The sequence below is a fragment of the Cornus florida genome, unplaced genomic scaffold (genome assembly GCF_030987335.1).
Source record: "Cornus florida cultivar Cherokee Brave unplaced genomic scaffold, ASM3098733v1 CherokeeBrave_3.0.0_Hap2_Chr03, whole genome shotgun sequence".
Taxonomy (NCBI): domain Eukaryota; kingdom Viridiplantae; phylum Streptophyta; class Magnoliopsida; order Cornales; family Cornaceae; genus Cornus; species Cornus florida.
The window spans coordinates 60,990,923-61,005,735 of record NW_026775573.1 but is presented as its reverse complement, the minus strand read 5'-3'; the positions used below and the strand labels follow the sequence as shown (position 1 = coordinate 61,005,735).

Here is a 14,813-nt window from a genome sequence, read left to right as displayed (position 1 = left end):
CTTCTATTCCCTTTGATGAAGAAGATATTCGATGTACTTGATGCACCATTATCAGACCATCACAACTGTTCATATTCGTGTGTATATGTGCCCAACACGAACGACTATAATGTGTCCGTGAACGACTTTAATATGTCCGTGCAAATATCTTCTCCTTTCCAGGCATATCATGTTTCAAACTACAGTAATACTCTTCAATACAGTATTTTTTTTTTTTGTTTATATATATATATATATATATATATATCTATATATATAGTACATAAATATTTTTCTAATCGACAAATTATATTACTGTATATACGTTAAATAAGGTCTGTCAGACCTCTGGAGATTCTCTCCCCATGTTTGACCACCCACACAACTTTTTGTTTTTTGTTTTTTAATTTTTAATTTTTCATTTTTCATTTTTTTCCCTTCTTTTTCTTACTTCCTTCCTAAAAAGCCCTTAAAGATAACAAGATTATTTATCGCCTTTTTCTTTTTATTTGGTAAACCTGTTTTGCGGGTCCTGATCACATCACAATCACAATTGTCTTTTTCTTTTCTTTTCTTTTCTTTTCTCATTTTTCTATTATTTTTATTTGTCTGAATTAATCCTTTATATAAGGGGTAAAAGAGAGAATTGCTGTCTATGATCAATATATTTATTATTATTATTATTATTATTATTATTATTTATTCCTTTTAAAAAATAAAGTTCTTAATGAATTTGTCAAGTGGGGTTTGAAGTTTTGATGCTTCATGCTGGCATTTTGTCCAAACTCTTTGCACAAAAAAACGCACATACACACACAGATTTGCAAAATACATGACAAGAGTTATTAACAATGTGGTGGGGATGTGTGAATTTTGTTTTATTAGGCAACCACTGCCGGTAAATGTAAATATATATATATATTATTTATATATTACTAATATAATTTATTGTGCATATATATATATATATTGAAATAAAGAAGTGGTAAAAATGTCGAACATAGAAGGGCAAAAGAGGAAGAGTGCTCGCATTTCAGCACTTGAGACAGCCGCCCACAAAGACCAGAGAAACAGACAGACAGGAGGAGAAGCTTCTCAGAGGAATGCAACACCTGCATCAGCGCCTCCGCCGCCGTTCCGACCTACAGTCTCTGCGGGCTCCGGTAGCGGTGGTCAGAAGGAGAAGAGGCTCGACGAGGTCGCTGGTTCTTCTACTGCTCCTACAACTCGACAGGTGCTTTACCTTCCATTTAATATATATATATATATATATATATATATATATATAGAATTTATCAATCTTCTTGCATGCTTAGTTGATTAACTGCTGCTATGTTGTCATAGAAACATGGGGTTTGATTATTTATTGAAATGTAATTTCTTTTGATGAGAAATGATTAGTATATTGGAGTGTATTTGTGTCCTTTAAAGATGAATTTTGATATTTGAGTAATTGGTATTTTGGAATTTGCTATGAAATGTGATTTCAGTGTGAACCCAAATTTCAATTACTACTTGGATGTTGAGATATATGAATTTGACTCGATTGTGATTGTGATTTGGAGACACTGACCCTAAAAGGGTATCGCGGGTAGTCAGTCCGCCACATAATACTGTTGTGTGCTTAATTCTATATTATGCCGAAGGCCTTTCTAGTGACTGTTTGGCGTGGATGAGGCCTTCAAAACGGGCTTCTAAGCCCAAAAACGCATTTCACAACAATAATGATGTTTGGTGGAGATTATTATGTAACGGACTTTTGCCCAAAGCGGAAGTCATTGGAAGCCCGTTAGACTGAAGCCGAAAAACACAGGCTTTCTGAACGAAGGTAAACAGTATTTGAAGTAGTAAAATGAGTTTACAAAATTAAGTTATAACATATTTCTCCCTATATTAACTGATTCAATTGCAAACTCTATTTTCCCATTGATTGGTTTTTCTTTGCTGAAACTTCTTGGGATGTGAAGAATGACAAAAGAAAAAAAGAAGAAGAAAATACCATGCACACGAGTCAATTGATCGATCACCGGTAATTATTGCTCAACGTGGGCAAGCCATTGATTGTCTGGGGTGGTTTGGGATCAATGATGGGTAGCATGTATCAAGGAGATAAGAAGTGTACGATGACATGTGTTTAAGGCAATAGATAAGGGTTAAAAAGAGATAGAAATGGGAGTGGAGATTTATTTGGTCTATGTTGCTCTCCTAATCCCATGGAAGGTGAAATATGAGACTCCCCATTCAGTCAAGTTCTCTTTGAGGAGAAAATTCTATTCCTAAATGGTTTCTAATTCTTGCTACTGTAAAAAGCCTCCATTATCCTATTGAAGGTGAAATGTGTTTCTTTTTATGTCTATAAATTTATTCTACAAATTTTATTTATTTATTTTAGTTAATTATTATTTATTTTGCAATTAGTGATCAAAATCTTAATATAATTTGGATGACAAAATTGGTATTAATATGGTTCAACAATTCTATCAATTGTAATACATGTTAACATTAGATGTAAGGATATTATTGTAAATTTATAGTTATTTAAGTAGAAAAAAACTTTGGTAAAAATGATGTTCACCAAACACCTTTTTTTCTTTTTCAAATTCCTTCCAAAAAGTCATTCTTGTAAGTCCTTTAATTATAAAGGACTTCTCTCGTTAGGAAGCTGCTCCAAACTCTTGTAAGTCATTTAATTTCTGTTTTAGGAATGAATATCCCAAATTGGCCAACTAATAAAGTTAAAGGGTAAATTACATGGACCACCACTATGGTTTCTCATAATTACAAGGACCTCCCCTATGATTTTTGAAATTACATTGACCTCCCCTAATAATGAAACGTTGTTACGCGGACTTCCCCTCCTAGTGACGGACTAATGAACCTGTCTAATTTATTAAAATGCCCTCAACAAGTAAAACTATCAAATTTTTTCTCTCTCTATATTTAGATATATAAACATACACACACTCACATATATCATTGTGATCATCGTTAGATGGTGATCAGAGCTCAGTTATGGGACTGTACAATTTCTGGCATTTGGACGGCGACAGATCAGGAAAATGCTGGCCGTTCGATTTCGAATTTGCCTCTCGTTTACTCTTTGAATTGCCTATTGCTTCAATTAGGTTTCGAACGCAACAAACATTTTCGTAAATCAAAATCGATCCTTGTATGTTGTAGGTCTTCTCAAGTAAGCTCCAATGGCAAACCCAGCGACAACAATGAAGAACGTGATCACGAGTATCTTGAAGCCTCCGTCCTCCTTTCAGTTCTCAAATTTCCCGTTCACATCGTGCTGGAATACATAGCCGTGGTGGTTGTGGGGGTGGTGATGGAGGAGATTGTGCTGCCAATTTGGTGGTGGTGATGGTGTGTCGGAATACACAGCCGTGGTGGTGGCGATGTTGCGATTATGTTGGTGATGGTGCCCCCCGATTGTGGTGGTGTTGGTGGTGGTTGTTTCGTCATAATACAAAGTGGTGATGGTGGTTTTGGGGGTGGAGACGGTGGTGTTTCTTTCGCCAGAATACATACATTGGTAGTGGTGGTGGTGGTGGTTGCGGGGGTGGGGATGGTGGTGGTGGTGGTGGTTGCGGGGGTGGGGATGGTGGTGGTGGTGGTGGTTGTGGAACCAATGCTTGCCGGAAACCACATAACTCGTCGATTAGTTGTTGTAGATGAAGGAAAAAGCAAAGTCGAATTGGAGAGGGAATAAAAAAAAGTGATAAAAAAAAAAGATGAAATATAAAATGACTGGAACAGTCTTCACTTAAAATGCTTAACAACCAAACTTAGGGGCTTTTATTATCCAAAACAATATGGGAACAAGCTTATCATCACATGAAGGTGGGGATGTTAGCTTTCCCCTAGTTGTATACATAAGTGTATATATATATATATATATAAGCATATAAGCATACTTCAATCAAGGGTAATATGGGAATTTTAATTTATTAAGTACATGACATCAGTAAATTCCGTCTTTGACTTGTGTTGACTGTTTAAAATGGAGGTCTGTGTAACAATGTTTCATTTTCAGGTGAGGTTCATATAATTTCTCAAACCATAGGAGAGGTTGTAATTATGGCAAGCCATAGGGGAGGTCCGTGTAATTTACCCTAAAGTTAATTCTGTTTCAGCAAATTTATAGCATTACTGTCAAGTCATCAACTTACATGATCACATTGTTTGGATACACTCATTTCTTTTTACAAAGTTGTTATTTCTATTGTTAAAGAGCTCATATGGTTAAATCTATATTACAATCATATTTGAAATTGGAAATTAAATCATTTGAATACCAATGGATGTTTACAATATCTGGTTCTTGTTAGTCAACAGCTACATTTGGACGAACAACCATTGATTCTTTTTTTTTTTTTTTGGGTTTTGGGGGGGGGGGGGGGGGCGGGGGCGGGGGGGAGGTGGTGGTGTTTTGTGTTTATTTAGCTTTTAAACGTTCTTCCTACATCACAACATTATTTGCAGCCCTGGCAGATTATTGTCCAGTAGTTGCTGCTACTCTTTCCCTTTGCCAACTCTCAATTCAATAAATAGGCTCTGCAAAGATTTACAAGCTCTATCCTAAAAGATTTCTTATTTATACGGAAAGAAAGAAGTGTACACATTAGCTAAATTCTTATATGTTTCAATGTAGGCAACCAATAAATGGCATGGATAATATGAGTGAATCATTTTATAATGGTTTCAAGTGAATGATTGTGCTTCATGACTGAATGGCACCTGCCTTGAGTTGCTTTTGACTCTAGCTGCCAAGCCAAGAATTTTAAGCCATCCCATAGCATGACGAGGAATGCCAGAGTTCCCCTGTCAATGGACACCAACCTCATAGAGCTCCATATGCTTTGCTTGCAACTCAATCTATGTCTTTTGTGCCCAGGGATCATGTTTGATGTGCCTTTAAGGGGTGCTTTGTGGGCATGCTGCTGTTACACTTGCTCTCAACCTCAAGGCGGGTTAATGTGCTAGTGGGCATCTGCCTTGGTGACCTACATCCTCTGCCAAAACAAGGCCCATCACCAAGGTTGCCAAAGTGGACAAGATGGTCCCCATGCATGGGGCTTCAACCGGATCACATGTTGCTATGAATTGACAGTGTGCCAACCTCTATATATTGATACTTGCGAAGCTCTCTTAGCTGGCACATTTAATGCATTCAAACAGCCACACATTTGACCACAACATGCAATCACCAACACACACATCACTCATCCAATTACATTGAGCCATATATTTTTTTTTGTCAATTTCTAACAGAGGATCTATCAAGCCTAGGATCGTCACACAAACGCAAAAGAGAAGGACAAAAGGTGATATGCTATGTTCCAGGGAGTGTTTGGTTAATGAAAGTGGTGCTGAAATTGTTGACCTGTCCAAGGCGGTGTGTGTGCTTTTTGGCTAAGGAAAAGTAAGGGTGAAGGAAGCTACGAGTATGCTCGCCTATAAATAGAGGTGCATGGCAGTGAAGAAAGTAGGAAGAACAGAAAGAGTGAGTGAAGAGAATAGAGAGAAAAGAGAGGAATTATTGTGGGCCAAGAGTGAGTGTATTTCTTTAGAAGAGGGTGTGTTTCCTTCTTAGTGAGTGTGTGTGAAATACCTCTTGGTAATCGGTTTTGAGTGTTGTTAATTCTCTTTTCTGTAATAATAGTGAGTGGTTCTTCATCCATGTGTAAACCTTGTTTTCTGTTGAGTGTCTTATTTCCATCCTATTTTCTCTTTATTGTCATTGCATACTTGTGTGTGTGATCTTGGGTGGATTAATTCCTAACAAGTTGTATCAAAGTTGGTACGAAAGGGATTAATTCATAACATCCTCCAATATTTTTCACCATGAACAATATTGCCCATATTTTGTCAACCTTTTGCAATAATTTGTGAGGCAGCAGAAATCAACCTGGTTACACTAATTATTCTAAGCTTGATTTGTGTGAGATAATGTTAGTATTCTCGTAACGAGCTCAAGATTGGCTTGGTCACTTACGTAATGATCTTTGAGGATCTATTCATACATTTTTTATTTTATTTTTATTTATTCTGTTTCCTTTTCTTGATCTCATGTTTAATTACATGCAGGATGGTGAAAACCCAAAACATGAAGATAGTCATGCTAGTGGCGGTGAGACTGTTACTTTGATCAAAATAATACTACCTATTTTTTTGGATTGAAATTCTGATCACCAGTTGTGTGCTGGAATAGTAATTTATTTGTTGTTTATATATGTTAATACAGCAATTTCGCCATCTGCACAGCAGATGCCCGGGAAAGATAAACTTGAGTTTCTCCTTGATATATTGCAAAGGTAACCCTTTCTTATTAGTAACTGTATTTGGCCAACTTATCAGGCTCTTTTTTCTTTTATTACATATATATATATATATATATATATATATATATGTATAAGGAAGAATTTATTGCAGCCCTTGAGATTTTGAAGAAAAAATAGTTTCAATTATACAGATTTTTTTTTTGACATATGGTATCTTATTTATTCTTCCAAAATTATAGGAGAGATACACATGAAATATTTGCTCAGCCAGTTGATGGAGAAGAGGTCAGCATTCGTTTCCAGATTTATATATTCAATTTGAATTTCTTTTCTAATCTTCAATGATGATGAGTTTCTTGCTTTACTAGGTGGAGGGATACTATGATACTATTAAAGAGCCAATGGATTTCGGCACCATGAGGGCTAAACTTCAGGAAGGAATGTATACTACCCTGGAACAATTTGAGGTTTGGTTCCTTATGCACAATTGTTTTCTCCTATCCTTTTTCCTATTCTATATTACCCTCCACTATTAATAGCATGAATTGCCAAGATGGTTAACCACCCATGAATTTTATTCTCAATACATTGTCCTAGTGGTACAATATGTAGCTGGGTTGGTGACATAGTGTAGAATTGTGAACTTTAAAGTGTGATCATGTAGATATATATATATAGAAAGAGAAAGATATATATATAGAGAGAGTTCCCCCTATTGCAAACTCATAAATTTTCACCTTATTCAGTTCTGGAATGTTATATATATTTATTTCTAACTAATAAATTATTCTCTGAACTATTATTTAGAAGGATGTATTTCTAATATCCAGCAACGCGATGCTTTTTAATTCATCCACGACCATCTTCTTCAGACAGGTGGGTTTATTTATTTTATGAGAACGAGTGATTAAGAAAATTATCTTCTAACTTATACAAAATGAATCTTCAGTTCTCTCTTTTAATTGTATTAAAATCTTGCGACTTTCAGGCCCGTGCTATACATGAGCTGGCTAAGAGGGTCTTTCATACTCTCAAAACAGATCCAGGAAGAATTGAAGATGAGTTCTCACATACAAGAAAAAGACCTGGTAGGAAACCCCAAGGTGAAGCTGGACCTTCACGCACTAGGCCTGCTAATCTTAGGAGAAATGCCCAAGCATGCCGTGGGTCATCTAGTTCAGATCCTCTTGCTGACCAAAGGGATAATGCAGTTCTTCCTGGTAAGAATCTAGCCAAACTAATACTTTTCTAGACACCAGCACAATCCAAAGATGTTGTGGTACTCTTGTTAGACTTTTATGGACTGGAGTACTCTACATATGCAACTCATTCCAAATATTTTATATATTTTTTCATCGTAGTATGGCGAAGTGATTACATGTGTTTCCTACCTTTGACATTTGTCTCTATTCCTTGTGTGCAATTTTTCATTTTACTCAGCAGAAAGTAGTACATTGTTTAGGGGCCTTTAGGCTGACATTTATATAACTTTTACTAGTTTTTGTGAAATTGTTTAGCTCACATAATTTATGGGTGAGCGAGTTCATTGAAGTTTGTTCTTCATACTTGTGTTACCTCATATCTTTGTTCCTAGTTTTTGTAAAATTGTTTCATTCTTATTATTTGTGCAGAGCACTTATCTGCATTAATAGTCTTGCATATCCAAAATCTAGTCTAACTTAGTTGAAGTTGTTTGCCAAACTTGTGTTATCTTGAGTAGGTTTAATCTTCTTCTTCCTGTTCTAGCTTTAGAAAATATGAGTTTACCTTCTGAAATATATATAAGTTGGAAAATTATTAGTGTAGATGAGAGAAATTTACAAAGATAGCTATAGACACCATTCTTTTCCAAGAAACTTGAAGATCAGAAAACAAGGGTTCAACGAAAATTTGGGACCTATACAAGTACTTTAATTTTGGGAGAGTAGATTCATGTATCAATTTTAATCTTGAAAAATAGTGGAAGCAACTGGCATCTAATACTTACTTTTCTGAAAAAACAAAAACAAAATAAAAAAATATGAAAACCGGCTATTTTGTAGAGTCTAAGGTATATTGCTAAATTATCATGATCACTTTGCCTCAAAAATTAGAGGGACAATATTTTATACAATCAATTGAGTTCTTTTTCTGGTGGCTTTGAAATTAAATAGTTAAGCTAATGAGATTATAAGCTAACCTAAAAGGTGAAATAAGTTAAATATATTAAAAGGGAAATTTAAGATAGGAGTCCACTCGAAGGAGGACTTACTTGCTTTGAGATATTCATTAATTGTTCATCTCCTTTGGCAAATGTGCCATATATAGTTGGACATGGAAGATGGGAAAGGGTGAAGATATATGTAAGCTTACCATTCTAATGTGTTGGTGAAGATATATTGAAAAAATTGACCTACCTTAACAAAAACTTGGGCTTCTTCACCCCCCCCTTTTTTTTTTTTTTTCCTTTATTTATTTATTTTTATAAAACAAACCAAGCTTGCAAATTTATTTTTTTTCTCCCCTCAATGAATTATTTCAAACATATGGAAGGTTTGGGAGCTCCTTTCATCATTCATTAGAATGCTCTACTGGATACTAATGGTGGATAATCAAGTAAGAAATGAAGTGTTTTCCTTGACAAGTGTTGAATGTGTTAGTGGAGATTTGTTGATGAATCATCTTCTGTTACACTGTAACTTGGCTGGTGAGTTGTGATCACTGCTTTATGTGTTCATTTTTGGTGTTGCATGGTGATGCCTCTATCCTTACTAGATGTATTCAAATGGTGGAGAGAGAGGATATTGCTATGATTATACAAAGTATCTTGGAGAAACAAGTATTTTGTTTGCTTTTTTGCCTTTTGCTATGTGTTACGACAAACGCAGCGAACCAAGCAACAATTATAAACACACCATACAAAAAACACAAAGATTTATACGTGGTTCGGCAAAGCCTATGTCCACGGTGGAGATCCGGCGTAAGTCTTCATTATGTGTAAAATCAGAGATTATAAGTTTCAGCCCCACTCTCTCTGTATGATTTTTAGTGTCTCTTGATGGTCACACTCCAAACCCTAAGCACCCTTATATATTGGGCTATAAGAGAGTACTAATTAGAGTTCACAACCCATGAGCAAAAACAGGTCAAAATTTTTCGATCCAACGGGTTGTCGGGGCGCAACGCGACCCGTCACCAAATTCGGGCCACAACATCACACTATGTAAAAGTGATACTCAATTGAAAGCAGCACGAACACATTATATAACATAGTGGCAAATTTGGCAATCTTGTTAGTGGTTACCCAGGCCACAACATCACACTATGTAAAAGTGATACTCAATTGAAAGCAGCACGAACACATTATATAACATAGTGGCAAATTTGGCTATCTTGTTAGTGGTTTTGGTGATAACCTAGGAAGCACGAACACGCCTAAAAGGGCAAAGAATCTGTGTCGGTGTCACCGGACACGCTCCGACACGTGTCGGACGCGTCAAAATATGTGTCTGAATATTTTATATTCTTTCGAAGATCCGAACATGTCGTGGACATGCTTCCGACATTCCATGGATATGTGTCCGAAACGCGTGTCTCACTCTTTGGGGATTTTAAAGAAAGTTTTAGAACAATGTTGAGTTGTAAATATTAGGAGTTGTTTAACTACATAATTACTTAAAAACTTGTGGTTTCATAAAATAATTTTATGTTCAAACAATTATATATTTATTCTTATATTTTAGTTCAAAGATTGGAACTCTTGCACGATCATGTTTGACTCCTTGTTGTCCCACCAACCAATCTTCGTTACCGGTGAATGGTCTCTCTATCTCTTTCTCCTCTTTTCTCTCTTATTCTTCTTCCTCCATTTCTTCTTGTTCTTCAAAAACCCTAAATACTTCTTTTTTTCCTTTCACAATAAATTTCTTTGTCTCTTTTTCCTTTTTCCTCTATTCCCCATGAACTTTTTTTTTTTTTTCTCTTCTATGGATTCTTACCTTTATTTTTAACCAAGGCCTAATGCTTTTTTAACAAAACCCTACTCTTCTGTCTCTCTCTCTCTTAATTTTTTTTTCTTTTTTTTTTTTTTTTTTTTCCTCTCTCTCTCTCTCTCTCTCTCTCTCTCTCAACCCTCTTTCTTTCATTCCTTCTCTTTTTCCAGCAAAACACTTTTTCTTTTTCATTATGAGATTGTTAAAAAGAATATAACTCTTAATTTCTTAAAAGTACAACATCATATATATAGAAAATATATTTTTTATTTGCCGTGCTCCTACCGTGTCGGTGTCCAAATTTTTAGGATTTCCGGTGTCGCCATATCTGTGTCATGTCGTATCCGTGTCCCATATTTGTTTCCGTGCTTCTTAGGTGATAACAGTGGTGGCAATGAAGTCATAATGGCAGTAGGTGTTGGTGCTGGTGGTGATGGTAGCAGCTAGCACCAACAGTTGTGGAGGTGACAGGTGTTTTCAGCAGCTTGCATCTATTTTGTGCATAATGTCTATTTTAGAAGTCAGTGGTAGGAATGCTGATGCTGCTAGTGTAAGCGCAATTAGTGGTCAAATGGTGGATATGATGGTGATTGAAGTGATAATGATGGGTGTTGGTTTCTAGGTGGTGCTGTGTTATGTGCTGAAGTGATTGTTTTCTTTTTGAAAGCAATTATGGTAAAAACACTTAAATACTACTAGAAACAGCACACCCAGGGTGCATTATGGAAAAGAAAAAAAAAAGTAAAAGAAAAAATGGAATGCTTTGTTTCACATATGTGACTAAAGCAGTGGCATATTCAATTTTATGTAGAAATATTGTCATAAATTGTGGATGTTTACTGTTATGGTCATTCTATGGGACTACAACTGTTTAAGGACATTTTTCTTTTTATTTATTATTATTTTTTTGGGTTCTGGAACCAGTTGTGTTATAATTTTTTTATAAAGCATGAGTTTGTAATATGGTTGTATATAGGTAACTATTAACCCTTTTTCTCATCTAAGCCTTTTCCATTTCATCTGGGATGTTTACTGAATTATGTGAATTAATCTTATAGAATTGAAGACTGGCTAATTTTTTTTGTTTTCCCGTCTCTAAACAGGGTCTGGAGATGGTGGAAATGTGAAATTCTGCCAAACAGAAAGGCGTCAAACTTATAAGTCTCGGTCTTCTTTAGTCACCCAGAACGAGCCCATTATTTCCATAGTTTATAATTGCTCGAATCAACTTGTCCCTGTAAGTTCCATATACTCAAACCCAATAAGAGCTCAACAATTTTACTTGGTCCAGCTGTTTCTTTGCTTCCATTTATGATTGCAGAACATTTTAATTTTTTTCTTAGATTATAATTATAATAACTTAATTAGAAAAGTTAAACTTCCTGAATTCAGAAAATATAATTGGTTTTGGTGTTTTTTTTTTTTTTACCTTGTTTGTGATCACTTGAGTGGTATGGAAGCTAATATGTGCAATAGTCTTTGTTGTTCATTCATGCCAATATTTGTCTCCTGTCTGATCTCCTCATGGTGGTTCTCGACTAGTTAGAGCTGGATTCACTAAGGTGTTGTCAGATTAAAAGAATCTTATTTAATTTTCCCATACTATATCTGGTCGTATTTCATAAAGTTAACTTGATGAAACATCCATCTGCATAGTTGGATATGTCTTTTTATTCATATTGGTTTCTTGACCTTTCTTACAAGCCAAGTCGGCATAAGCCGGCTCTCTCACAAGGAGATGGTGGACTCTACCATCTTGTCTAGCGAACTGGTTGTACGAAAAATATGCGTTAAACAAGACTTTTTTTAGGACATGTTCTCTGTTCACAAGCTGCATGCTTCATTTAGGGCGCAAAAGTTTGTTTATATTTTCTAAAGCATATGAATAAGGACATGCCATCTTGTCCGGATAATACGAATCTCAAACTAAGGTAAAATGACCATCATATTTCTATCTTTCCTTTATGATCTCCAACCAAATAGAAGGAAAGAAACGATAACCATGTTGTGGCAAAATTAGCTTTTAGTCAATATATCATTCGTTAAGTGTTGTTTTTCTTATGTTGTAGATTTAAGCATCTGTTACTCCAAGAGCATGATTTTTTGGATGATCCCAACTATATGAAAAAGCAGACCATCTTAGACTACATAGAGTTTCTATGCATGGAAGTTCATACATGACAAATATCAAGACAAGAAAATTTTAGAAGCTAGGATCATTCAAGCCTCAGCCTTCCCTTTATGCTGATTATGATCTATTTTCATGATGTTGTAGGGTGATGGAGGTCTGGGTTACAAAGAAAGTTTGCTCCAGTTTGTTAAACATTTGGGTCCAACAGCTCAAATGGTGGCACAGAGGAAGATAGGATCTATGACAGAGGCTCTAATATATCAATCCCAGAAATCTAGCAATTCAGTCGAGTACAAAGATTGTCTGATTTCTTTAACAACTGCGCAACAGGGACCTGTTATCGAAAATCAAATGCCTAGTATCTTTGGCAACAGGCCTGGTCATTTGGTTATAATTAGAGATGCCAATGACAGATTGGGCATCCATGCTGCTACTCTTAAAGGGAAAACTGTTGAACCCAGTGGCCTGATGGATATTCATGGTGCTGCTGCAAGTGAACATACAGATATTCATTACGCTGCTTCAAAAGGTAAAAATGTTTTTACTGGTGAGGGGATGGATATCTTCCGTCACCCTAGTAGAGGAATGAAAGCTTATGCAAGTGACAGAGTGAATATTGACCGTGCTTCAAAGGGAAAAATTGTTCAAACTTGTGAGGGCATGGAAATCCATAGTGGCACTAGCAGAGATTGGATGGCTCCTCATGGTGCTACTTCCAAAGGAAAAAATGTCGTCATTGGCAGTAGCATGGACATCTATGGTGGCACTTGTGGAAAAAACCTGAACGTTGCAAGGAACAGTGGTGCGCTTTCGAGGCTAATGGTTCAGCCAGGGGAGAACACGAGTCTCTTGCTGCAAGCTGCTGGGGAAGATATTAATGCTAGGATCGCAGAGCCCTGTGGGAAGTACATGACAGCTGATACAAAGGTGGATTCGAGCCAGTTGGGTGATCAGATCCAGCCAATTCAGTGGGCATCCGGATCACAATCAGGACTGCTCGAATTCCTGTCTAGAGGCTATCGACGCCCAAGATCACTTGTACACCCTTCAGAAGTGATCATGCCACTGAATTCGAGTCAGACCGACACGCTTTTGCATGCCTTGGACTCACATTCCCTGAGCGGAGTGGAGCAAAATAACTCTCAGCTGATTCATAATTTCTGCTCCACTCAGGTGAGTCAAGCGATGGAATGGAGTTTACCAACACCTTGGGGTCCACAGGCAATCTGTGATTTTCCGGATGTACAACAACAGCCTGTTTCAGTTCCCCACATGCAGGCTGAGGAGGTGAATCCGTTGGGCAACAACACTTTTCTGCAGCAGCAGCTTGCATTGGCTGGTAACATGCAACCACAGCCCAATGCGATTAATTTGTTGGGCCAGGATACATTTGCTCAAGGAGCACAGCTCGGAATGGTTCCTAGCATGCACCTTCAGCCTAGACATGCAAACCCATTAGACCAGGATGTATATGTGAGGCAAGACACCCAGCTAGCGTTGGATCAGCACATGCAACCGGAGCATACTGGCATGAATTTGTTGTGCCGGAACACGTTTCTTCAGCAAGGAGGGCAGTTTGCAGTGCCGCCTCAAGGGCTAGTGTTCAATGCCGGAAATGTCCATGAGAGAGCTCCACAAGGCCATCAAGCAGGGACTAATGCACAATTACTTTGGAATTTTCAGCAGCAAGCCTTGATGGATCCACACCACCCCAATTTGAATCTTCAGTTGTGAGATGGGGCTAACCAGACTTGCTGCATTTGGGTGCAACGGGCTAGTGCATCATTTACAAGTGGGTTAGTAAATGTAGATTCTAGGGTTCAATTTGTGGGGCTATTGGAACGTCCAGTCATGTTGAAATTGGGCTCGTAATTATACTCTCAATTTATATATTATATATATCACACTCCATTTGCATGGATACACATTCAGAGTCTGTTTGATCATCAGGGCTAACAGAGTATCTTGCATTCATTCTTTGGTAAGGTGTTTTATGTTTTCATCTATATATAGTTATATTCATGGTGCTGGAGCTTTATTATTGTGGGAAGACAATTGGACTACATTTTAATGGGTTACATTACACTACTCCCTCTAGTTAAGCCAAGTTACGCTGACCTCTCAAAAATTACACTGACGTCCCTTAAAAACAAATGTTGTTAACAGTTTTCCCTCAAGGGTCACAGTTAGTCAATAAATATTTTTTATTATATCATCAAATAAAGTTTTTAAAAATTGAACTTTACAATTACAATAATTCTAAAGACATCAATACCCTCATTTAGTAACACACTAACACACAATGGCTATACTGCCCTTAGCACTCCCTATACATAATAATAATAATAAATAAATAAATAAGACATAATTTTTCATATATTACATTCAATTTACAACTAACTTTCAATTAAATTTTATTAAATATAGAATATTATCAACACACTT

At 36.5% G+C, this 14,813-nt stretch overlaps 1 protein-coding gene across 1 annotated transcript; it reads left to right on the top strand.

Annotated features, from left to right (window-relative positions):
- Nucleotides 1–354: 354 nt before the first annotated feature.
- Nucleotides 355–14,359, top strand: LOC132300640 (uncharacterized). Its single transcript, XM_059797818.1, has 9 exons — nt 355–1,213; nt 6,073–6,115; nt 6,230–6,299; nt 6,506–6,551; nt 6,635–6,733; nt 7,074–7,142; nt 7,255–7,486; nt 11,341–11,474; nt 12,513–14,359. The coding sequence occupies exons 1-9, from the start codon at nt 971–973 to the stop codon at nt 14,100–14,102; spliced, it is 2,526 nt and encodes an 841-aa protein (XP_059653801.1). The 5' UTR covers nt 355–970; the 3' UTR covers nt 14,103–14,359.
- The last annotated feature ends 454 nt before the right edge of the window (nt 14,360–14,813 follow it).